At 34.6% G+C, this 27,010-nt stretch overlaps 1 protein-coding gene across 3 annotated transcripts in view; it reads left to right on the top strand.

Annotated features, from left to right (window-relative positions):
• RYR3 (ryanodine receptor 3) overlaps positions 1-27,010 on the top strand; it is a 793,997-nt gene that overhangs the window by 407,752 nt on the left and 359,235 nt on the right. For 2 of the 3 annotated variants that reach the window (XM_056810219.1, XM_056810218.1), the window contains exons 18-19: positions 771-1,012; positions 18,706-18,898. In XM_056810219.1, coding sequence (XP_056666197.1) covers positions 771-1,012; positions 18,706-18,898 — 435 coding nt within the window. Of the gene's footprint in view, positions 1-770; positions 1,013-18,705; positions 18,899-27,010 lie in introns of those variants that run through there. The other variant, XM_056810220.1, reaches the window with a different exon arrangement.

Raw genomic sequence — 27,010 nt, 5'->3', positions numbered from 1 at the left:
AATTCAGACATTTCCAGCTAAAAAATGTTATTATTTAGGCACATTATTATTTTCCTTTAAAATGAAAAAAAACATTAACCCATACTTCTGCCTTTACTCCTTCTCTATCTTCTAGAAACAACATATAAAACATTTTTAATTGGGGAAAACAAAATTGTGGTTTTACTGGGCCCAGGTTTTCAAAAACAGTTTTGTTTTTCTTATTATTAGTTAGATATCCAATTTTCCAGAAACGATCTGGAATATACATAGAGTTCAACTGTCCTAGGCAAAAATAATGGGATCTTTGAAATTAAACTCTGTCTCGAGACAGCTTTATCCCAGAGAAGTCTTTACATAGGCAAATAATAACACCCAAATATTACAATAATAACCTCAAAAATGTAAAGCCATTGCCAATAACCTACTCTAGTTATAAGTGATTTCTAGTGGCTACTCATCATAATCCTAAAATAATCTCCATTTAAGAATATAGAGTCTACAACCAGTTTAGAGATAATCCATCACTTTCTTCTATCAGAAATGAGGACATTGGTGTAGTGCAGACACTCAATGTAAATCTTCATTTTATATTCTCTATTGGTGAAAGTATATTTCTTAAGTTCCCAGGCACCTATAATTCCTTCTACTTTTCAATAATAATAATAAAAATACATGTCCATTTTCTAGGTACAGGATGACTAGCCCCAACCTTCCTCTTCCTTGACTCATCTGCACTTCTTTGTCCTTAGAATCTGTGAGTCTTACCTTATTTTTACATTCCATTTCAGCATCCGGCCAAATATTTTCCTGGGTGTTGCTGAAGGCTCAGCTCAGTACAGGAGATGGTACTTTGAGCTTATAATAGATCAGGTGGATCCCTTCCTAACCGCAGAACCCACTCACCTCCGGGTAGGCTGGGCTTCTTCACCAGGCTATGCCCCCTACCCTGGTGGTGGAGAAGGCTGGGGAGGCAACGGTGTTGGTGATGACCTATACTCCTATGGCTTTGATGGGCTTCACCTGTGGTCTGGTAAGTATCTTTTCCAAAGCTTCATTCAGTTGTTTTTCCTCACAATAAGTTGGGGAGGGAGTATTTCTTGTAGTTTTCATACCTTTTCTGAAAGTCATTGTTCTAGCCTACAGGAAATCAAAAAACATGGTTTTCCTTTTCAGCTTTATATCCAGGCATACATAGAAATGTGTGTTCCATGCTTAATGGACCATGGGTAATCATTTTTGGTTGTAATTTAGCTACTCTCTCTGGTTTTCCAGTAACTCCAATCACTTCCATAGTACCAACAGCTCTACAATCTTTAGGAAGACTTTGCAAAACTGATTTACTGGCTCCAGTATCCACCAAAAGATCATATATCTGATCCTCTATAGTTACCGAAACATAGGGTTCACTGCTATTTGGGGGTTGGAAGGTTTCAAGAATTGTTGCAAGCACAGTAACATCAGTACAAAGCTCAGTCTTTTCCTGTCCATCCAAGTCAACATCTGCATGAATTACATGACTTTCCCAGTATTTTACATCATCATCTTTTATATTACTCTCATTGGTCCTTAAATTCTTCATCTTAGTATCACTGTTCCCATTTACAATTTCATTATTATTATTTAGGTTATATTCTTCATTAATTTCTCTTATCATACATTCATTAGAATTATAAAGATTAAAATTTAGGGGAGACTGAGGCAGGTAGAAATTAGTTTCTCTCTACAAGGAGTATTATTTTTTTTAGAGGCTTATTAAGGATTAAGAATTAAAGAAAATACAGGATAAGGAAAATGTGCCTAGGCCAGAGGCCTAGACAAGACCTCACCTACATTATGGAAAGAGCCATGTCTGCTCCAAAATGGAAGTCCAAAAAGAAGCCAAAAGCCTGTGCCATCAGCTTAAATCCTTCCTTGATCTCGGCCCACCTCAGAATTCTGTGAGATTACAAAGCATTTTGGGGAAGTGGAGCAAGGGCTTGTGGGGATTGAAGTCCAAAGTTCAAATCTCAATTTTACATTTCCCCTGTTTGATCCTCTGGGAAGAAGTCCTTCCCCAAAGGATCATAAAAACACAATCAATTTAAAGATTACAATAATTTGAGGATAAGAGAAAAAAACAAAACCAATAATTGCTGAACGCATTGACAAAAAGCCAGTTAGGGGGCAGTCCCCTTTGGCATGAAAGTATACATACGAATAAATGCTCAATCAACTACACCCAAAGTTCATTTTTGTGCAGCTTATGGTCTGGAGGCTTCTTCATGGTGGCTTCTCCAACAGTTCAGTTCTGGATTCAGAGAGGTAGCATCTTCTTTACCTAAAATTCTTCTCAAAAGGAATTTAAACTTTGCAATTTAAATAATAATATTTTTTACATTCCCCCATTAAGAGGGTGATTGACAAATACAGAATCACTTAGGGATGCATGGCTGAGGTATGAGGTATATGAATCAATTGGTAAGAGATATTAAAAAGATATCAGAAAAATCTGAAAAAAGAAAAAACTGGATGAAAATATAGACTATCAAAGTCTTATGTGTAAAAATTCTAAGTAAAGAAAATAAATCTATAATAGGTCCTTCAATCAGGGCCCAATTAAAATGATCTAAGCAATGATGCATTTACCCAGTCAGTAGCCAGGACTACAGAAAGAAAGTTGCCACACTATGAGAGGCAGAAAAGGGGACCAGATTATAGAAGTCAAGTAGGAGCCAAGTTTGGGGATACTCGTCTGTGAGTATCTTCAGAGTGAGTGTGGACACAAGGAAAGCCTATGTCTAGCAATGATAAACATAGTAACCTCGAGTCTTCACACTAGGTTCAAGACTTTTGTATTGGCCTGGAAGTGCATCAATCCATCCTGGATTGGCTTTTCTTTGGCTCTGTGAGTATGGCTCTTGTGTGTATATCTTGTCCTGGAATCAGACAGAATCATTAATCAAAGTCCCATAATTTTTAAATAATTAGTGGCATCATTTTTATAGTCTCTAGCTTTTTAGGGTGTGCATTAGCAAATGTATTTCAAACTTGTAGTACTGAAAAGTCAAAAAGTTAAAGAAAATCTTAATGCTGGTGACATGTGCTTGAAATATAAAAAGGAGAGAAAAAATTAAATAAAAAACAAATAGTATATTGCACATGCAAGAAAAATATAATAAAAAAGAGCTTTAAAAATTCAAAAATATAGCTTATAATCATTGACACTTTGTGTCAGCTAAGAAAATATAAAATACAAGGCTTTCTCACCAAAAATGAGATCCATTTCCTCTTCATGTCTGGCCATGATCTACTGTGAGTGAAGGCATTTTTTAAAAATACAATAGTACAAATATGTAGATATCAATATTCCCAAAATTCTCAATAGCCCAATTAATTACAATAGCAAACAAACACACTTTAATATTTCACATAAGTTGCTGTATGGCATTTTTTTAAAAGCCTATGAATTGATGGATATTTGTCACAAGTTTTTACAAACGTAGCAATCTTTCAACTTTGGTAATAAACATATTTTATTAAACAAAGTAAAACTCATCTTGGGTTAAGAACATAATCAAGAAATCTATATATCATTCTGGTAGAAGTAAAATAGTGAGCTGAAGACTATAAATAAAGGGATGCTCCTTTTTTGGAGACTTATAGGGATACAGATGCCCTGAGATTAACTGCCCAACTTCCATTCACATGTGGGAAGGTTGGGGTTTATAAAATGTATTTCACTTCAGCTACTAGAACTGGCCTTACCTCATGGTAGGGGCAGGCAAAATAACCAGAGATTGTTAAAAAATAATTACAAAAATTATATTTAAAAAACCCTTAAAATCAGTTGAGATATTTAGCACATAAAATTTTCCAGAGGTTGTTATACAATTATAACCAGTCCTGAAGTCCACCTATGTGATAATTTACAAAGTCAAAATAGAAAGGCTGTTTTTTTTTTTTATATGGGCTTAATTACAAATAATATTTGTTCAGCACAGTTATAGGGGGAAAACAATAGAATTTCAAAACTCAATACATTCAAAATAAATTCAATCAACCTTCAGTGTAACAGAATAATATTCAATCCAGTAATATATGAATTTAACATCACAAAATTAAATCATAACAAAACAATCAGGAAAAATGCTATAGAATACAGAGATTTGTATAAACCATTGGAGTCTGAAATGCCTTAGAACTTCCAGTCTTTAGGTTCCTTGTGTTCTTATCTATTAAGATGTCTATTGTCCGAAGACAGAGTGGTAAGGGCTAAGCAATGGGGTCTGAGCGATCTGCTCGAGGCCACACAGCTGTGAAGTATCTGAGGCCAGATTTTAACCTAGGACCGCATGTCTGTAGGCCTGGTTCTGCAGAAACAGGCAGGCAGGGCTGGAGGGCCAGGAGATCGGGAACCAGGTGATTGCAATCTTGGTTGAATCAGGTCTGGATAGGGACTGAACACCTGCAGGCAAAAGCGGCTGAGCCGGGTGGAGTGGGCGGCAAACGCAACAGGTCTGGATCGAGCAGGGTAAAAATTCACCTTGACCAGAGAAATGTGGCTCAAAAAAAATTTCTAGGTACTAGATATTAAATGCTGAACTAAAGATCAGAAAAGAAATCAGAAGATTGAGAGGTTTTTTTTTTTTTTTTCCCATTAGGTCGCCAAACTGTAACAGATTAGAATTTAGGGGAGACTGAGGCAGGTAGAAATTAGTTTCTCTCTACAAGGAGTATTATATTTTTTAGAGGTTTATTAAGGATTAAGTATTAAAGAAAATACAGGATAAGGAAAACGTGCCTAGGCCAGAGGCCTAGATAAGACCTTACCTACATTATGGAAAGAGCCACATCTGCTCCAAAATGGAAGTCCAAAATAAAACCAAAAGCCTTTGCCATCAGCTTAAATCCTTCCTCGATTTCGGCCCACCTCAGAATTGCTTGCATGAGATTACAAAGGATTCTGGGGAAGTGGAGCAAGGGCTTGTGGGGATTGAAGTCCAGAGTTCAAATCTCAATTTTACAGAATTTTCTATTAAATTTACATTATAATGTTCTTTCTCTGTACAATTATTTACACCAACTATATCCTCCTTTGATTTAATTAATTCATTTGTATTACTACCTATATTATTTTCATTACTCCCATTTTCATTTATCCTCAACTCATTTGCAATTATATCACACTCATTCCTTGATTCATTCTCATGTGTTTCCCTGGGTGAACCTTTATAAGACAGTATTCTTACTCTGGTCACCCTTTACAACCTCGTTCAACGGCTGAGAGGGCGACGCAACAAAGCACTGTGAAGTGCTTAGGGCATGTTGGAGCATAAAAGACAACACAGCCATCCAATGCAGCTGAGGAAGTCTCCAGGTGTAACAATTTTTTGTGCCAATGGACCCAGGCTTCCAACACCGAGAGAGTGGGACTGTCTCTGTGCATCAACTTTTCCACTTAAATCTCCTTCACGCACAAGTGTTTTTGTGCACACTCATGTACATCACAGATGAAAGTGCACAAAGACAATCGTCATCCTCGGTTACCGAGAGACTACTACTATAATATACTAACTCACTAAGATTGTACAAGTTATTTTTCTATAACGTTTTCTTCTATCTAAAATGAAAACTTTACCTTTGCTTTGTTAAGCCAGTTAATAGTTAAAATTTGTGCTTCAGTTTTTCAAGCCCAAATTTACTCTTCCACATTATATGGCAATCTACTCTACAGTCTCAATGATACATTTTCAAATGCTTATTCAAACTCATACTCCTCATTTTGAGGATTATATTTGTTCAATCTATAGACCTTCTTTAACTTTTATCAATATACAAGTAGGTTCAGGTCTTCATACTAGGAAATGATATATAAATCAATCACTTTAAATTTTATAAAAGAATAACAGTTCTACCTCCCTTATGCCTAGAATTGAAATATTTGAATCCCACTTCAACCAACAACATAAAATATCCACATGTTAGACATTTATCTGAGAATTCAGCCATGGACTGACCATGACCTAGGCTTTTCAAAAAAAGCTTTTTAGATATTTTATCTTTATTTTAATAACAAATTTCCACATAAGTTTTCTAAAGTTATATGATGCATGTTGTTGCCTTCCCTTCTTCCCACCCTCCTCCCAGAGTTGACAAGCAATTCAATCTGGGTTATACATGTATTATTACACAAAACATATTTCCATATTATTTATTTTTGTGAGTGAATAATCTTATAAAGCCAAAACCCCAAAACATATGCCCAAATAGTCAAGAGAGAAATCATATGTTTTCATTTGCATTTCTACTCCCAACAGTTCTTTCGGTAGAGGTGGATAGCTTTCTATTTCGTAAGTCTATCAGAATTGTCCTAGATCATTTTTATTGCTGTTAGTAGCAAAGTCTATCACATTTGATTGTTCCACAGTATTGCAGTGACTATGTATAATGTCATCCTGGTTCAGCTTATTTCACTCCATATCAGTTCATGTAGGTCTTTCCAGTTTTTCTGAAATCCTCCTGTTCATCATCCCTTATAGCACAATATTATTCCATCACATCATGTACTACATTTTATTCAGCCATTCCCCAACTGAGGGACATCTCTTTAGATTCTAATTCTTTGCCACCACAAAAAGAGCATTTATAAATATTTTTGTACAAAAAGGTCCTTTTCCAATAAAAAAATTCTTAAAGATAACTGATATTTGAGAGACATCATTTAATTATCTCCAAATTATGTCTTATCACATATCCCTATCAGTAAAAAAATGAACACATACTCCCAATTGTCATATATTTATTTTATTTATATATTATATTTATGTACAATTGAAATAATAATTATGACTTAAAATCATGTAAAATTGGTGTATAATTTGGGGAGTCATGGTCAGACATGCTCTTTAGGAAAATTATTTTATCAGCTCTATGGAGTATGGGTTAGGGAAAGGAGAGACTTGAGGTCAGGAGACCATTTAGGAAGCTACTATATAAGGAAAGGATGTTAGACCCAAGTTAGGATGGTAACTATGGGTGTGTGTAAAGAGAAAGGACAAATACTGTAGATGTTGTGGAGAGGTTGCAAAGATTGATAACTGACCTAGCTATGATGAGTTAAAGATAATGAGGATTTGAAGATGAATCTAGGACCTCAAGCTAGAAGACTTATGGTACCCTTGATAGTAACAGAAATGTTTGGAGGATAACTGGGTTTGGGGGAAAAGATAATGTATATCTGTGATGACAATCATAACCCATACATATTTGTTCATCCTGTGTGATTCAGCCCATTCTATCCACAACAATAAAGGAAAAGGTAGGACTCTTACTCATAAATAACTAATTTAGAGGACAGAATTCACTCTGACAGACAAGTTGCTCTGGGGATATGAAGTTTACAAGCTGGGGCAGGATGAAAATTTTCCCATTAGAACCTTTACAGTTGCCTGTGAATGTTTGGTAGTGGTTAGGTTAAAACTACCCTTAGAGACTAATGTCTAGCTCGGAAGTGCAGAGATTTGGAGCCTTCGCAGTGGAGAGAGGGAGTCTCTTGGCACAATGAAAGTGTGCCCATATGTATTAACTTGTGTATATTTCTTATATTCAGATAATGAGAACCATATAAACCACCTTGTTTCCCTTTTTGCCTTTGCTGCTAGGAAATTCAGAACTAAATTCAATATACAACTGTAATACTTAACTCATCGCTAGTGCCTGATAGCATTTTTTACATTCTTCTCATTGATTTATTTTTATTTTTTAATTGTCTTGTATTGGATTGTGCTTAATATTGCATACTACCTGATATCTATCTTGGAAATAGGGAGAGCTGAGCACTAAATAAGTAAAAAGAGACACCATGGTATAAAGAGAATGCTGACCTAAAAATCAAATGGCCTAAACTTTGCTATTTATTCTGTCACTTACATGTTCTTATCATCTTGGTGCTATAATTTCAGCTCTGTAAGCCTCAGTTCCCTCATTTTTAGAATCCAGGATTAGGACAAGATGATTTCAGACTTTCTTTTTTGTTTCCAATATTCAATGATTCTGTTCTTCCAAGGATAGTTGGAATTTGAACAAGGTATTTTTTTAGTATTTTGAGCTTCCTAAAGAATAATTGAGTATATAAATAAGTCAGTATTCTAATACAACAATGGTTCTGTCTTATCAATGAAGAAATTCTTTCCAATAATTCAAATAGCCATCCAACCATGCCTTCCTATCTGATGTGACTCTCATCTATGTCCTCTTGTAAATATACCACAAAGGTTTCACTTCTTCACCTGTTTGCTATGCACGGGTGCCAGTTTAGCTTGTACACTTTTTTAATCTGTTATCCCTCTTTCTCATGTGACCAGCCCACCCTTTTTTTCCAGTTAGATCCTTTCAGTAGAGCTACATATCACACTCTTTCTTCATAATTCCTCATTTGTAATGTATGGCATTCTGATTCCTGTTGCCCTTTGAAAAATCTTTAATGATCATAGAATTATATAACTTAAAGTCTTACAACATAAGTCGAAGAATACTTGTGTTACAAAGATGGACTTTCATTACCAAGAGGAGCATGGTGTTGAAAGAACTGTGCAATTTCTCAGGGGCAATCTCATTCACATCCTTTTCCCTGTTCAACTCTGGGGTAATTTCATCATTCATTTACATTATCTACCCTACATATATCTATAGGTACATGAATTCTTTAGATTGTCCCTCTAGCTGCATATCATGGTCTGAACAATGGGTATTTTTCATCCACTTATTTTACTGTGTGGTTGGTTAAGCCAAACTCTTGAGTGACTGTAGATCTTATTTAGGAATGTTCCTAGGCTTGTTATAATCAATTAATTGTCATTTACAAGCAAGAGCATCTAGTGGACCTTACTTTTCATGTGAAGAGGGAATCCTTCTTCAATCCCTCCATGACTATGGCAAACAACTTTGGTAAGCATATGTCTATTTTATGCCTCAATATTAATAATCAAAAGGTATTTCAGGAAAAAAATCCTTTTGTGTAATTCAGGTAATTTATTTCATTAAGATATATGTTTAGGAGACAACTTGTTAGAGGAATAACTTTAAGGAATATTTTACTCTAGGAAATAAATTATTTTTATAGGCAAAAAACAATAAGTGCAGTTTTATATTTTCTAAACTTGAGGCATGAGCTGGAATACCATTCTCAAAATACTGCTTGTTCATTTCTGATACTTTTATCAAGGAGGCCTTTAATATAGGGGGAGATAATTCTCAAGAACATTTTATATAGATGGAAAAATAAGCAAATGGGACAGTAATTTAAGTGTATTTACTTGATCTCCTTGTTTTGAAGATTAACAGGTTATAAAGGTTTCCTATGTATTTATATCCTCCTTTCTTACATATAGCTTAAGAACTGATCCCTCAAATACTCAAAATTATGTAATCTCCAGCATGGATCTCCTTTTTGAATATTTGATCTAATATAAGTGCTTTTTCTTTCTTTGTTTCCTTTGGAACCATTCTACTTGCTCCAGCAACATTAATGGGTCTGTAATGTGTGAATCCAAATGTAGTGGTTCTACTGTCATTGATAAGAAAAGAGTTTATTAAAATCTTGACAAGTCATTTTAATTTTTGATCTGTTTGTTGCTCTTCCAGTTTAACTTTATATGCCTTTGGAATGGCTTTGTTTAGTTAGCTTGCTTACAATTCTTTCTCTAAACATTATTTTCCTTCATCTGATTATTACTCTTTTCTGACATCATATGGCTCTCAATCATGGGTCATTCTAGATTTTACAAATGATTTTATATTCTAAACTGGCATTGTTCTTGGGTCCTTTACCTATATGCCAGGTAAAGGGATCAGAGTTTGCTGACCAAATCTGCTTTTAACCTCTTTGGTCTAACTTGGCAATTGATCTAATCAGTTAAACTTCTATATCATCAAATTTTATACAGAAAATTATATATCAAAATCTTTTTAGACCTTTATTTTTCATTTTTTTATCCTTTATAACTTATTAGGTCAGGATGTAGATGTTTTGAATTATATGAGTGGTATATTTTTTCTCATTTTCATTTTCTAGCATTGTAACTTATTTTAATTTTTGCCTTGACAAATCAGTGACCTTGTTGTTTACAGATTGCAGATTCAAGAATAATTTACACCTGAGCAAGGAGTCATTTCTTGTCTGTGAAAATAGTAAATAGCATTTTTGTTATATTTACTACTTTTCATATTTAACACCTCTTTATTCTTTTCTTGAATAAAATATTTATCATCTAAAGCCTTTTGCTTCCTTCATTTTTTAAATCCTGAGCTACATTTTTCAAGATGTTTTTTTACCATTTTCTCTGTGTTTATGTTGACATTGAAATCATTGAGCATCACAGTGCATGTTGATTTAATTTGGAAGATCTAGTCAAATTCTTCATAAAATTTTTATAGCTAATCCTTTGCAACCAATTATGATGAATAAGCTAAAATTATTTTCAACATTGTCTCTCGGAAAATATTTATTATGAGGTCTTATAGTATGAAAGAATTAAATATCCCATAATTTTTTCATAGCTTCTAAATGCATAAGAAAACCAGTTCTATCAGATCCTTAATTTGCCTCTATATACTTGTGGTATCCTTCTTTTAAAAAAATATTCCTTTTGACTTCTGGATTTATTTGTAGTAAGAATTTTTAAATTAATATAATTGATTAACTTATTTGTTATCAGTTAACTTAAGTTTATAGAGAACCAAAACTGTACCATACCAAAATAAGGTATCAGAGTAGGACTTTTTTGAAGGACAAAAGGATTTATGAAAACTAAAGTATTGGTAAAAAAAAAAAGTATGAGTTAAAGTTTTCATTTTTATCTCCCTATTTTTCTTCTATCTTCTTGTTCCATAATTCAGTTTTAAAATTATCTTCACTATAATTGAGTTTGCTTTCTCTGTTCCTGAAAATCTTTTCGTAGACCATAGGCTACCATAGTATATAAAAGTTTTTAGCTTGTTCTTTAGCTTTGCCTCTGAGTTTACTAAAGGAACTACACTAGGGGGCAGCTGGGTAGCTCAGTGGATTGAGAGCTAGGCCTAGAGACGGGAGGTCCTAGGTTCAAATCCGACCTCAGACACGTCTCAGTTGTGTGACCCTGGGCAAGTCACTTGACCCCCATTGCCTAGCCCTTACCACTCTTCTGCCTTGGAGCCAATACACAGTATTGACTCCAAGACAAAAAAAAAAAGAACTACACTATGCCAAATGTGCCATGACCCTCAGAAAACTGATCCTTGAGAAATGATTCAAGAAGAAAAAAGTATTATATAAATTTCTGTTTTATTATAAGCTTCTTCATAGCTATCCTGTTTTGTAATATTGAAGTTACATAAGTGGACTTGAAAAAGGTATGTGTACTTTACCCCCATTGCTAATCATCTTCCCCCTTTCCCAAATCATAAAGTAGGCACATTTTTATACTATGTCTGTGAATTACTTGAATTTACTATTTAGTTAGTTTCTCAGTAGATATAGAAACTAGGGATACCTAAAAATATTTTAGGAATACCTAAAAGGAAAAAAAATCTACTCACAACCTTATGCAAAGCTTCCCAAAGGGCCTACTTTTAATGGCCCCAAAATTGTCTCCTGAATATGAATTCTGCCGTTTCCTTATAATTATACATTAATCAATAAACTCTAACAGATTCTCCTAGTAAAACCTAAAAACCAGCTATCCATTTTATTACAACTTCATTCTTCTCTTTTTGTTTTGTCTTTTTTGTCTGTCAAGATGAATCTAGTTTCTTGAGTACTGGAGTTTTTAAACTAATGGTCCATTAATTTATTGATCCACAAATATTTTGATAAGTGTAAATATGGTTTATTTCCTTTATATACATATATATTATTTTATTATATAAAATTTTATACAATATAAATATAATAATAAATTAAATAAATATTAAATATAAATTACTTTAAAATCTTATTTTAAGCATAGGTTGATAATTTTCACCAGGTTTCTAAGAGTTCATAATGCAAAAAAGATGATGAGGCAATGCTCTTCTACTATGATAGCTTGCTGGTGATTGGACAAAATGTCATATTATTCAATAATAATAATAATAAATAGCTGACAATTATAGCACTTCAGATGTGCCAGTCACTGTGCTAAGTGCTTTACCATCTTTTAATTCATTTGATCCTCACAACGATTCTGAGAAATAGGTACTATTATTATCCCCATTTTATATATGAGAAAACTGAGGTTGTGTCTTACCAAAGGTCAAAATAGCTAGGAAGTGTCTTGAGCTGGATTTTAACTCCCCTCTTCCTGATTCCAGGTCCAATGTTCCAATTACTTTGCCACCCAGATGAAGTATAAAATTTGAGGAACTTCAGATTGCCATTGTATCTGGAGACCAGTGTGTAGAGATTAAATGAGATAATCTTTGTAAAACAACATATTTTGTGGCACATAGTAGATAGATACTATATAAATTCTAGCTATTATTATCATTTTATTACTATTTTTATTATCTCCTATGCCTCTAAACTGACCATTCCCAAGCCTAAAGTGTTCTGCCTTTTAAGTTATCTAACTTCCCTGAACACTCAGCTCAATTTTGCTTTCTATAAGAGGCCTTTCCTAATTTCTGGGAGCTGCTGTTTTTTCAACTCTGTATATTTCTTACATATACATTTCTTCCATTAGAATGTAAGCTTGTTGGATATAGGGACTGTTTTTGCTTTTCTTTATATTCTCATAATGTAGCTCATTACTGAAACATAATAAGTACCAAATAAAGCTTCTTGGCTTGAGTTGACTAGCACTTTCCTCTGCTATATTGGTGAAGGGTACTAAAACAAGTGTGCCAACTAGATAGATTTTTGTATATTTGTACTATTCTTCCACACAAGCAATCTAACTGTAGTTGGTTTTATCATACAAACCTTTCAGATTGCTAGGGTTAAAGAAATATTTGGGCATTAGTGTATACCAGAAATACTCCCAGAAGAGTAGTTTGCCCTTGGATACAATTAAAGATATTCTTTTTATATGTAGTATTTGTGACACCCATTTCTCACACGTGCAGTCCTTAGAAGAACTACCTCCAGCTCAAGGCATTATATGTGGGTTTATATCCACTCAAAATAGTATCTCACATTGCCTTTGTTTTTCCAATGCAATTAGTTAAAAGAATAGACTTTTAATTGTAAGGGAATAAAGGGGGCTAATTATTACAAAAAGGTTGGGCTGGATTATATTTAAAATAGGGTCCTCGGGAATTTAATTTATTCCAAAGACATTTATTTACAAAATATAGAAAGAGTGAAATAAGAAAATCAGAGAGAGGATAGGGTAAGATATCTATCCTAAGCACTAAATAATTTACTCCCGGCCCCTGGCTCAACCTCTGCTGGGAGAATTTAGTTCTTAAACTGAGAGGCCTCAGCCCTTGTAGCTGAGGACCTGGTGATACAGGGAGCCTCTCTCAAGAGGTTAGTTTTCTCCTAAGGCTAGTTTTTTTCAGAAAATATCCAGGAAAGGAAGTCAGCCTTTTCACTCAACATGTGTCAGTCCAAAAGGAAGAGATTTAAGAAAACCCTCAACAGGAACAGGGTCTCAGGTCCAGTCAGCAGATTCTTCTCCAGTCTCCAGCTTAAAGAAGCTGGTATACACTAATGCCCTGAACTCCATTCAGGAAGTTGTCACTCCCTTTTAAAGACCCTTTCTTTTGTGTCACTTCCTATGCCTTCCCCTAATTTTACATCTACCAATCACAGTTTAAGCTTTGCTTTAAGACTAGCCAGGGGCAGTCAGTTAAATTCTGATTCGTCACCCACTATTGCACACGTGGGTCACAGACCTCCCCCACTCAAATGTGAATGGGTGTTTACAGCTTTGATGATTAAATATAAAAATGGGCAAATCTCCCCACTCAACTTGAAGTAGGGTATTTACACTTTTGATGATTAAATTGAAAAATTGACAGGGGTTACAATTTAATCTTCACAATCAGGGGAAAGTTAATTAATTTCATTTTCACAATCAGGGGAGAGTTAAATTTAATCTTCACATAATGAAATAGAATTATAGGATTTTCAATAGAATACTCTACATAGTCCAGCAAATATATTTCTGTATTTAAAGATGCATAAATATGTATACACAAATATGTAATACATCCATAAATATGTGTATATGTTTATATATGCACATGCATGCCATCAGGGGAAGCATGGCCATGTGTGAGAATCTCAATCAAGTGACCTTTTATGTTTTCTGATGATGTTGTTTGGCTTTCACTGTGTCCACTTACTGGGTACTCTCTGGGTACAGTGTTTCTATTGGGCCTGCTCCTTGCTGAGTATAGTGTCTCTGTTGGGTTTATCATTCTACTGTCTTCACTGTTCCTCTGGACATGCTCTGCTGCTTTCAGTATTCACTGGAATATTCATCTCTTCAGGGATTCATCAATCTTTGTTTCAGTATGCTGAGGTATAGTGACTAAAGCTTCTCCCTAATAAGGGCAAACTGACACTTCATTAGTCCTAAAGTTTGCTCCCAGTTAAAAGGTAAGCCCCTTGACAGCAGAGAATATACTGCTTTTCTATTTGTATCCCTACCTTTTAACACATTGCTTTGCACACAGTAAGCTTCAATAAATATCTTTTCATTCATAGTTTAATGCCCAGCTAACAAAATCTATTCATAATGAACTGCGAGTAAGCTTAGGTCTGATTCTCCAGCAATGAGCACACCAAAGTTTTCTGTTTTAGATAATCATTTTGCTTAGGTACAGTGAATCTGAAACAGTCCCAAGATTCTCTTTCACTTAGCTACAAATTAATTTAAGAATAAAGATTAGGCTAAGGAGTACACAACAGTGTTCTTCATTCACTTAGCCTAAATTTCTTTTATTATGCACATATTTCAGTAGCAAAATGTGAGTTCTTTGAGGCTCTCTTTTGGCCTTTGAAAACCTCAGTTCTCCTGTATATTAGAAATGTTTTTGTTTTTTTCCTTTATAAAACCCAAATTTTCTTTAGAAAGGATCTTTTGAGTTCCTTGTCTAATTCATGATAAGCCTTAGTTTTAAATAAAAAATATATTTCACATTTTTATTTTAAAGGCATTCAGAGAAAGAGAAATGCTAGCTATTCTTAATAGTCTCCATATTCGCTGAAAATTTATTACCATCTTAAAAAGAATGATTTTTATTCAAAAGTTTTTCATCATGATATTTCTATTGTACATCATAAATCTCTTTGTTGTTCTGAAAAGATTAAGTGCACTATGCATGTCTGAGGGTGGATATTCAAGAAGGGATTTTTTTTTCATGAAATAGATATTCCTTTTTCTGTCTCCATCCTTGATTAAATATTTTGTCTTGTCACTTGATGACATTATAAAGGAAGAGCAATAAATGATGAAAATGGATCTTCCTTTAAATATTTTGACAGAATTCTATAGGCTATGGAGATTGTATATTAAAAGTTGTCACATTTTTATATATACTTTTATGAAAATATGACTTTTTTGAGAATTTTGCTCTAACTGGACTTGAGTTATTTCATGACTTCTAGTATTGTTGTGGTCAACTTGTTTACCATCAAGGAGACAGGATCATAGCATTATTTCCTGGAGTCTTAGAACCAGAGATAAGAATGAAAACTTTTACCTTTTCTGATCTTTCTGGATTCTCCTTTTATCAGTTTTACTCATCAATCTGTATCAACCATCTCAGGGTGTTTCTGAAGGAATTCTTTCCTTCCCTCAGTGAGTTCTGATTCACTTTCTTTTCCTTCCAATTCCTACCCTTATATAGAATACTTAAGCACATATGTTTATATATGCTCAAGCATCCTAACTTTATACTTCTTTGGGCTTTTCAAAAGTTCCTGTGGTCTATTCCTGCACTCCACTTCATATATATATATGTATATATATATATATATATACATATATATATGTATGTATGTATGTATAGTCATGCCTTGAATTTGCTATCGCCTACAAGTGTACCACCTCCATGTTCATGAACTCTAAAAATAATTTATCTACACATAATCTATGATCATCAGCCATATGACTCCTCAGCTTGTCCTTCATCTACCCTTCAGTTCTTTTACCTTTGTACTGTATCCACCCTCCTCCCTTCTGTAGTTTGATCTTTTAGTAAACTAGTTCATCTCTATCAGTCTCTACTCTGGCTTTCATGGTCAATTGCCATTCATACATTGGCACACACCCATCATCTGCCTCTTTTGTTTCTTTTCACAAACTGCTTAAGGGAGCTGGATAAAATCAAGAAACCAAGCTGATCATCTGTCTATAAATTTGTGGTATCTGGCATTCACTATGTTCTCATTGCAGCAGATATTTATCTTATTACTTTCTAGTTTATATGGTACCTTCTTCTCCATTGCAACTACAAACCAGTTCTAAACTTTCCCTTATCTCCCTTATCTCCCAAGGCACCCCCTATTCTACCTTCTTACCTTGAGGACTTAGCTTTATATTTCACTGGAAATATTTATTCCGTTTATTGGAAGCAAACTCTTTCTTCCCCACCCCTTAGATCACATCACTGATATTTTCCTTCTATCTTCTATATCCTTGTCTTGAAAGAAGAGATAGCCCTTCTCTTTGCCAGGGTCAAATCCTCTACATACATTTTTGACCATGTTTGTTTCTATCTTCTCCAGAATATTGCATCCTTCCCCAAGATCCTTACTCTGCTATTCATTCCCTTCCTGTCTACTGGCTTTTTTCCTTGCTGCCCACAAACATACCTATATCTCCCCCATTCTTGCTAAATAGCTTCTTTATCTGACTGTTTTCATGATATTTCCATATCTTACTTCCTCTTTCTAGCTAAACTCCTTGAGAAAACTGTATGCATAAAGCTTCTCTATTTCATCTCCTTTTCACCAATAAGCATCTGTGTTCTGGTCTCCTGACCTTGTCATTCAATTGAAAATGGCCTCCAAAGTTACCCATGATCTCTTGATTGCCAAACCTAAGAAGATTTTCATTATCTTCATCCTTCCTGATATGGTCTCGACTTTCTTTTAAATGTTCCCTCTTCTCTAGGTTTTTCTCTCTTGATTTTTCTCCTGCCTATATTACTTTACATGAGCCTTCTTTGCTGGATCTTCATTCATTTTTTCATGTCTTCTAATCAAGATGTCCAACAAGGCTTTTATCTAGGGCTCTTCTCTTTCTCCCCCTTTTATACTGTCTCACTCATCAACTCTCATTGGTCATTTATAAGATCTTTGGAGATAATTCATAGATCTAATCCCTCTAGACCTAATCTCTCTCCTGAGCACCAATCTTGTATGAGGCTTTTGGACATCTTGAATTGGATATCTCATAGACATCTCAAACACAAGATGTCTAAAATATAAAGCATTATCTTTCCCTTCAAACCCTCCTACCACAAACTTTCCTTTTATGGTCAAGGAAACCACCATCCTAACAATTTAACCAAGTTTACAGGGTCTGTGTCATTCTTGACTCTCTTCACTTAGTCAAAGTTTTTATTTTCCCCTTCTCTCCCTTCTCCTCCTCTAGTGTCCTTGCTGTTTTCTAATTAATGCTCTCATCATCTACCTAGCCATGAATCTACCAGTCTATCTTCCACCCTATTCCTATCATCCAGGTATTGTTTCTCTATAGCCCTTAAATGAGAATTACACTTTTATCCCAGAATACCTTCCACTGTTTGGGGATGAGCCTGCCAGGCTACTCATAACATAGTTTATAATCCCAGTTCTCAGACAATCAGAAGCCTTCAGTTTACTCTTGGATTTTGATTTTCCATCCATATCTATATGTAATCATTTAGTTAACAGGTATCTCTCTTTCCTCTATCCAAAAAATTATCAAATACTCTTATAGTTTCTGCTATATAGAAAACATAGAAATTCATCCAAATGACCAGGTGACTACCAAGATTTTCATTATAAGTGGTGATAATTTTTATTTGCCTTAGCTTCCAGAGTGAAATGGGATATTTGTTTAAATATAAAAGAGTTGATTTTCTTACTTAGTCAATTTTATAATACTTAGAATAGGAAATTAATACCATCCTTTATAATGGTCATGATATAGAAATGTAGAAAGAGAGATGAGTTTCCCTACCTTTCTGTAGCACTATAGCACTATTTTTTATAATCACACCAGATCATCTAATAGCTTGTTGGTCTTGCTACTTTTCAATTTGATTTTTTTTTTCAGGAAAAAGTGATCTCTCTCTTCATAATTCTAGGATAGCCACATCTCTCAGATATAATTGCAGCAAATATGGGTTCCCAAGCATTAGCCCTTTAGAATTCTTTCCTATTTCAGCTTTTCTGAGCATAGTAAAATTGTCCAGTGCATTGAGTACCAGCCAGAGTCTAAAGACATGCCATACAACCTGAAAACGTGTTCATTACCATTCAGGATGGCTTCCTTCATCTCAAGCACTCTGTCTTCTCACTTACAGCTTGAAGAATTATGGCTCACATCATTTATCTCATAAAAAGAAAGTAAATTTATGCCTCAAAGATAGATTTAAATTAGAAAATTATCACTTAAGATCAGACTATCAATTTCTGTCCATTCACCTATTATTGTTTTGGTCACAAAGCCTTTTCATATTCTCTTATGACTCAGTGTTCTATTTGTAAATCTGACTCTCAAGGTGAGATTTTCAAGAGTCTATTATTACTACTTCTCATTGTCTTTGCCTGCTTTTTCTAACCAGGCCGAATTCCAAGAGCAGTGGCCTCTGTCAACCAACATTTGTTAAAGTCAGATGATGTGGTGAGCTGCTGCCTTGACCTTGGTGTGCCTAGCATCTCATTCCGAATCAATGGGCAGCCTGTGCAGGGAATGTTTGAGAACTTCAGCACTGATGGGCTCTTCTTCCCTGTGGTGAGCTTTTCTGCAGGCATCAAGTAAGTTTAATTTTGTGTGTTCCTAGAGTTTACCATGGCCAACCCTTCCTTCCCTACTCCCATCCAGGTAGTTAAAGCCCATGTTATTCACCTTTATCAGATTTCTTTGGGTCTTTTGGCAATTTCTAGTATGAATTACTCAGAAAATGTGGATAGGAAATGTCCTCATGGATAAGGAAATGAAAAATATGGAAATGGGAACTATATGATTAATGATATTCCTGACTACTGCTTACTGTCTATAATCTGGATTAAGTTATTTTGCCTCTCTGAACTCAGCAATAAAATTACCTTATATAACTTCTAAAGTCCCCTTTAATCAAAATCCTATGATTCCATAGGGTCTAGTGAGTGCAGAGTCATTAGGTAGAGTTGTTTCCCTCCCTTGGAGGGACATAGTAAGAAATATGAGTTGTTATGGTAGTCCAAGAAGAAATTTGATCTTGTGTTATAAAAACCAAAAGAAAGATTTTTCTCAGGAGAAAGTGAGTTTAGTTACATATCATCAGACCTGGGTACATGACAGACAAGCAGGCTTGCCAAGAAATGGGGACATTTAACCTGAAGTAACTGACAGCTTGACTTTGGGCATTTTACTACATTATTCTTCAAAGCCCAACCCTTACTATGCCTCCCTTTACAAAAAGTGCTATTTAATATTTTTCACTTTACTTAAAATTACACTTACTTTGTTCTGTGGTTTAAGAAAATGTTGATACTTTTTATGAGTATAAAGCATTCATTTCTTAATTATTATAATAGCATTCATTTCTTACCTCTTCTACCCAGAATGCCATTTTTGTAACAAAGATTATTTTTAAAGTGAGGAGGAAAAGCATTTAGAAAAATAAATCAACATGTTTAGACTACATTGGCAGTACTAATCTCCTGCTGTTCCCTTGCAATATAGGGAGAAAGATATAGTTTCTCAAGTTCTTTCTATGTTCATGCAGGGTTATTATATTTTCACAAGTTTCTATTTCAGTTTTCAACTCTTTGCATTTGCATTATTTTACTCATTGCTTTCCTGATTCTGCTCACTTAACTCTGAATTATTTATTTTAATTTTTTCAATTAGCAGGGATTTGCCTTCTCTTTATCTCAGTCTCCCTAGCTGGGTAAGAAAGAAAATAAAAACTCTTGTTACAATTGTATATAGTTAAACAAAAGAAATGTTTGCATTGACCATATTCTGCCCCATCCATACCCCCACCATACATAAATGTCTTATTCTGTACTCTGAGTCTTTCGTTTCCCTAGAAGAAGATGGAAAGTATGTTTTAGTCCATTGGAATCATGGTTCAGCTACTGTCACTAGTTATAAAACTCTGCAGTTTCAGGGTGATACAACTCTAGGCCTCCTTTTGGTTTGAAATTCCTGTTCTGATCCTTCTGCAGTGTTCTGGCTGAGATAGAAGTTGGAACTCAAAACTCTGCTCATCTCCTGGGAGCTGAGATACACAGCTTTTGCTTGCTTCTAATCTTGCTCCTTGCTCTTTACCTAGAAATAGCACCCTACCTTGGATCTGTGACACAAAATTGAGTAGTGATCAACAAAGCAGCCAGGGGGCCCCTGTTTCTATATTTCACACAAGTTTAGGCCCTGTTGTTTTGGATCAGGAACCCCCCTTTTGCCCCAATTCCCATCAGTATTTGATCTGGTTCGTTTTCTAGATATGTTTGAGGTTTTGGGGGGAAACAGGACAATTTATCATAAGGTTGGCAGTTACCCTAATACTTACCATGTGCTATGTACATAAGCAAAAGCACAAGAGTAATTATAAAAGGAGTGATGCTAAAGAAATAAAAGTAAAAAATGATAATATTTTGAAAATACATATAAGAGAGCAGAAGGAAGAATAGAAGGCAACACAGACAAACAGGGAAGAAGTGATAGGATTACTTAAAGTTTTAATATTGTGAGCTTTGTAATTTCCAATACAACATTCTTTTTTATTTTTGTGTATTTGTTGATGCTTGTCATGTTCAGATTTTTTTTAAATGCAAAAACACTATCCTTTGACTCAAAAAGCACACATTCAAATGAATGAGACAATAAGCACATGTCCATAAAAGATGTGTGTATATGTGTGTGCAGTATAAATAATAACTAATCCTAGAGGGAGAAATTAGATAAGGGAAGCATGTGGACTGGGAAAGTACTCTTACAGAAGGTGAGATATGAACTGAGTCTAGAAGGAAGCCAAAAAGTGGAGGTAAAGAGGGAGAACATTCCAGACCTAAGGGAAAACTTAAAGGAAAAATCTGAAACAGGAGACAGAGTGGCATATGGGAGGAAAAGAAAGAAAGCCATTGTGTCTAGATTGCAGAATACATGGAAGAGAAAAAAATGTAAGAAGATTGGAATTAAATCTAGTGAGAGCTCATGATATCAATAAATGAGACAGAATGGAGGGAAAAGAGAAGAGGACCCAGAATAAAGCATTAGGGGACATCTAGGGTATGACCTAAATGAAGAATCAGCAAAGGAACCTGAGGAGTGAGTGATCAGGAAGGTAGGAGAACCAGTAAGGAGCACTGTCATAAAACCCTATACAGCAGACAATATTTTTTTTATTTGGAATTTTTATTTAATTAATTAATTTAGAAGATTTTTCCATGGTTACAAGATTCATGTTCTTTCCCTCCCCTAACCCCCCCTACCCTCCCATAGCCAACATGCAATTCCACTGGATTTTACATGTGAGCAGACAATATTTTAGAAGAGTGATCAACACTGTCAGAAGTTACTGAAAGGCAAAATAGGTTGAGGATAGAGAAAAGTATATTAAATTTAGTAATTGGTAGTAGTTTAGTTTGATTGATAAGGTCAGAAGCCAGATCATAGAGAATTATTTAAGGAATGAAAGGAGAGGAAATTAATACTTTGAGTCTAGAAGGCTTTCTTAAGGAGTTTAGTCATGAAAAACAGGAAATATAGATAGGATGATAACTCGTACAAACAGTCAAATCAAGTGAGGGATTTTTAAGGTCTGGGGAGGTTTGGGTAGCTGGAAAATAGCTAGTAGATAGGGAATGTAGATTCATGACAGAGTAGAGATGATAAAAGAGGCAATCTGCCAAAGAAAACAGAATAAAATGAGATCAAGAGGGACTTCCTTGTAGTGGGATTGGCCTTGGCAAGGAAGTGAGCTACTCCTCATGTGAGACAAGATTGAAGGAGGAAATAAATAATGGATGAAGATAATTGAGTTATAATACTTTATGAGGGGGAAAAAAAGAAATCTCCATACATCTTCTGGGGAAAGAAGGGGGAGGGAGCCATTAGGAAGTTGGGGTACTTGAGAGAGTGTCTATGTATGGTGAAGTCCTGCATGAGGGAAAGAATTGGATGTGGAGAAAGAATAGAGAGAACTCTGTCAGTCACTGAACTCATTGAAAGAATGAGAATGTTAAGGGCTTTAGTAGATAATAGCTACCAAAATCTTCATTTTGTGACAAATATGAATTGAGCCTAGAAGGAGGCAAAGTTACATAGTAATATTAATAGAAGTACTGGTAAGTCTGAAAAAAAAAGCAATGAGAAGCAAAGAGTATTCTAATTCACTAAATATAAAAGTCTCAAGTCAAGGTTATGACTAAAATTACAAGCAGTACTAGAAAGGTTGATAAGACATGCAGTGTTAACAAAGAGAAGTCAGATCTCAATAAGAACTAGAAGATGGAAGGAGTAAGAAAGGAAGGTTCCCCCTTTTTTTTTTATTTAGAAAATTTTTCCATAGTTCCATGATTCATGATTCCTTCCTTCTTTCCTCCCCACTCCCAAAGCTGACAAGAAGTTCCACTGAGTTATAAATGTTGAAATTTGTTGAAAACCAGTTTCCATGTTATTCATATTTGCAATAGAATGCACTTTTAACATCAAAACCCTAATCATATCCATATCAAACTATGTTATCAATCATATGTTTTTCTTCTGCATTTCTGTTTCCACAGATATGGATAGCATTCTTTCTCATAAGTTCCCCTGGATTTTCCTGTGTCATTGCATTGCTGCTAGTAGAAAAGTCTATCATAATCGATTGTCATAGTGTATCATTCTCTGTGTACATTGTTCTCCTGGTTCAGCTTCTTTTGCTCTGCATAAATTCCTGGCAGTCTTTCCAGTTGACATGGAATTCTTTCGGTTAATTATTCTTTTCAGTACAATAATATTCCATCACCATCATATACCACAACTCATTCAGCTATTCCCCAATCAATGGACACCCCCTCATTTTCCAATTTTTTGCCACCATAAAAAGTGATATAAATATTTTTGTATGAGTCTTTTTTTCCTTATTATCTCTTTGGGAAACAAACCCAACAGTGGTATGGTTGGGTCAAAGGGTATGCATTCTTTTAATGCCCTTTGGGCATAATTCCAAATTGCCCTTCAGAATGGTTGGAACAATTCATAATTCCACCAATAGTGTATTAGTATTCCAATTTTGCCACATTCTCTCCAACATTTTTCACTTTCCTTTGCTGCTATATTGGCCAGTCTTCTAGGTGTAAGGTTTTTTTTTTATGTGCATTTCTCTAATTAGGAGGGATTTAGAATATTTTTTCAAGTGCATTCATCATGTGAAAACTGCCTATTCATGTGCCTTGACCATTTGTTGATTAGGGAATGACTTGAATTTTTGTAAATTTGACTTTGTTCCTTATATATTTGGGAAATTAAATTTGTCAGAGAACTTTGTTATAAAATGTTCTCACAGTTTTGTTGCTTTCCTTCTAATTTTGGTTGCATTGGTTTTGTTTGTACAAAACTTTTTTAATTTGATATAATCAAAGGCATTCATTTTATATTTTGCAATGTTCTCTATCTCATGCTTGGTCTTAAATTCCTTCATTTCCCACAGATCTGACGGGTATATTATTATATGTTCATATAATTTATTTGTGATTTCCCTCTTTATATTTATGTCATTTACTCATTTTGAATTTATCCTGGTATAGGTTGTAAGATGTTGATCTAAACCTAATTTTTCCTATCCTGTTTTCCTATTTTCCCAGCAGATTTTGTCAAATAATAAGTTCTTGTCCCCAAATCCAGGGTCTTTGAGTTTATTGAACACTAGCTTGCTGAGGTCATTTACCCCTAGTCTATTCCATTGATCCACTCTTCTGTCTCTTAGCCAGTACCATATTGTTTTGATGACCACTGCTTTATAATTCAGTTTAAGCTCTGGTATTGCTTCAATTTTTTTTTTCATTATTTCCCTTGATGTTCTTGATCTTTTGTTCTTCCAGATGAACTTTGTTATAATTTTTCTAATTCTATAAAAAAAGTTTTTTGGTAGTTTGGTAGGGATGGCACTGAATAAGTAGATTAATTTGGGTAAGATTATCATTTTTATTATGTTAGCTCATCCTACCCATGAGCAATTAATGTTTTCCCAATTATTTAGAGCTAGTGTTAATTGTGTGAAAAGTGTTTTGTAGTTGTGTTCATATAATTCCTGGGTTTGTCTTAGCAGATAGATTCCTAAATATTTTATATTATCTAGAGTGATTTTAAATGGAGTTTCTCTTTCTAACTCCTGCTGCTGAGGTTTGTTGGAAATATATAAAAATGCTGATGATTTATGTGAGTTTATCTGGCTGCAACTTTGCTAAAGTTGTTAATTATTTCCATTAGTATTTTAGTTGATTTCTGGTTTCTTTAAATATGCCATCATGTGGGGATATGTTTAAGGATGTAGACTCTAAGTGATCACTCTATTGCAAATATTAATAATATGGAAATAGGTCTTGATCAATGATACTTGTAAAACCCAGTTGAATTGCAAGTTGGCTATGAGAAGGGGAGGGGGGAGGGGAGAGAAATAACATAAATCATGTAACCATGGAAAAATATTCTAAATTAATTAAACAAAAGTAAATTTAAAAATAAAAAATAAATATACCATCATATCATCTGCAAAGAATAATAGTTTAGTTTCCTCACTGCCTACTTTAATCCCTTCAGTTTCTTTTTCTTCTCTAATTGCTATCACTAACATTTCTAGAACAATATTAAATAATAGAGGTGATAATGGACACCCTTGCTTCACTCCTGATCTAATTGGGAAGGCTTCTAACTTGTCCCTGTTGCAGATGATACTTGCTGATGGTTTTAAATATATGCTGTTTATTACTTTAAGGAATGGCCGTTCTATTACAGTTCTAGTATTTTCAATGGGAATGAGTATTGTATTTTGTCAAAGGCTTTTTCTGCATCTATGAGATAATCATGTGATTTCTGTTAGTTTGGTTGTTGATATGGTTAATTATATAGATGGTTTCCCTAATATTAAACCATCCTTATATTCCTGGTATAAATTCCACCTGATCATAGTGAATAATCAAGAAAGGAAATTTTAAAGCAAAAGCAAGGTTGTTTATTATAGAACAGAAATTCTAAAGAGTACATTGGAAGGGATAGGTAGATCCAGAATGCAACATGGGTTCAGGGTGGGGTGGGGGTTGATGTGGGATAAGGGTTATATGAATATGGGAGCAATAGATATTCAGGTGTTCAGAATCACTAGGACAAGGAGAATGAGAGGACTAGAAAATGTAAACCACTGAGGGATGCATTCAGGTGGTGTAATAGTGTCTGAAGAGAGGTCTTTTGAGGGAGGCAGCTGATTAGACCATTCAAGTCCTTCCTTTAGGGTCCAATCTTATAGCAGGTAGTGATGGTGAGCCTCATTCACAATAGGCAGAATCAAAAGAAAGTATGGCTGAATCTGAGCAGGTTAAGGCCTGGCAGTTTGAGGTAATTCTTCTCTAAGAATGACTTCTCATACATTGGAGGAGGCCCTGAGACAAGAGAGGCTGGGAAGCAAATGGCCTGGATTAAAGTTGATGCAAAGCCCCATTGGAAGACTGTGGAGTAAAGAAGCTCTGACAATTGAAGTGGATCTGAGAAAATATCCTGCAAGGGGTAGGGGAAGGCAGGGGAAAAAAGTGTGGGAAAGACAGAATGTGAAAAGCAGGTAAATATATTGAGGCTGATGTGAGGTTTCTTAGGACAACTAATAGAGTGAAGAAGTCAAAAGAAAGTGTACTGGATCAGAACTAAAGAAGGGCTCTTCAGAAACACTCTTTAACCAAGTCCAGTGTTGGGTGGCCTGGGCTGAAACAGAGCAACACAAAACTGTTTATTGTGTAAAACACTCATGTTACAGACTTGTGAGTGCACAGGTTTAAAATAATTTTACTGATACCTTTTGTATTTTATAGCAGTAAATTTTATCCCACTATATCTTTAACTCCACCCTCCCAGAAAGTGATTTAATATAAAAATAATAGATTTTTACAGTAATGTTTTATTTTTACTATTTACATGTAAAATCATTATTGATATTAATTTTCTGACACTTTGAGTTCCACATTCTATCTTTTCTTTCCTTCCTTCCCCCAAAACATTAAGCAAGTTGTTATTGGTTATACATGTGCTGTCATATAAAACACATTTCCATATTCGTCATGTTGGGAAGAAGACACAAAAACATGAAGAAAATATAAAGTGAAAAATGGTCTGCATCAATTGGTCTTATAGACTTTTATCAGTTCTTTCAATGGAGGTTATATAGCATTTTTCATCCTAAGTCCTTCAGAATTATCTTGGATCATTTTATCAATCAGAATAATTAAGTTATTCACTGTTGTTCGTTGTACATTATTGTTGTCACTGGGTATAATATGCTGGTTCTGCTCACTTCACTCTGCATCAATTCATGTAGGCTTTTCCAGATTTTAATGAAATTCTCCTGTTCATCTCTTTTAAAACATATTCCTCATTCTGTTCTTTGGTCATAAATTCTTACCTTGTCCATAGATTTGACAGGTAAGTTATTCTATACTCCCCTAATTTGCTTGTGGTAGAACTCTTTATGTCTAGGTCTTGTACCCATTTTGATCTTATCTTGATATACAATGTAAGATATTGGTTTATACCTGGTTTGTGCCATACTGTTTTCTAATTTCTCAGTAGTTTTTAACAGTTAGTGAATTCTTATCTCAGAGATTCAATTCTTTTATGTCTGTTTATATGAAGTAATTTATCCCCTTCTATCTGTCCTTCTGTCTTCTCTGTATGCATTCATCTTTCTCACC

The sequence above is a fragment of the Monodelphis domestica genome, chromosome 1 (genome assembly GCF_027887165.1).
Source record: "Monodelphis domestica isolate mMonDom1 chromosome 1, mMonDom1.pri, whole genome shotgun sequence".
In the NCBI taxonomy this organism is placed as follows: domain Eukaryota; kingdom Metazoa; phylum Chordata; class Mammalia; order Didelphimorphia; family Didelphidae; genus Monodelphis; species Monodelphis domestica.
This window is presented reverse-complemented; position numbering and strand designations above follow the sequence as displayed.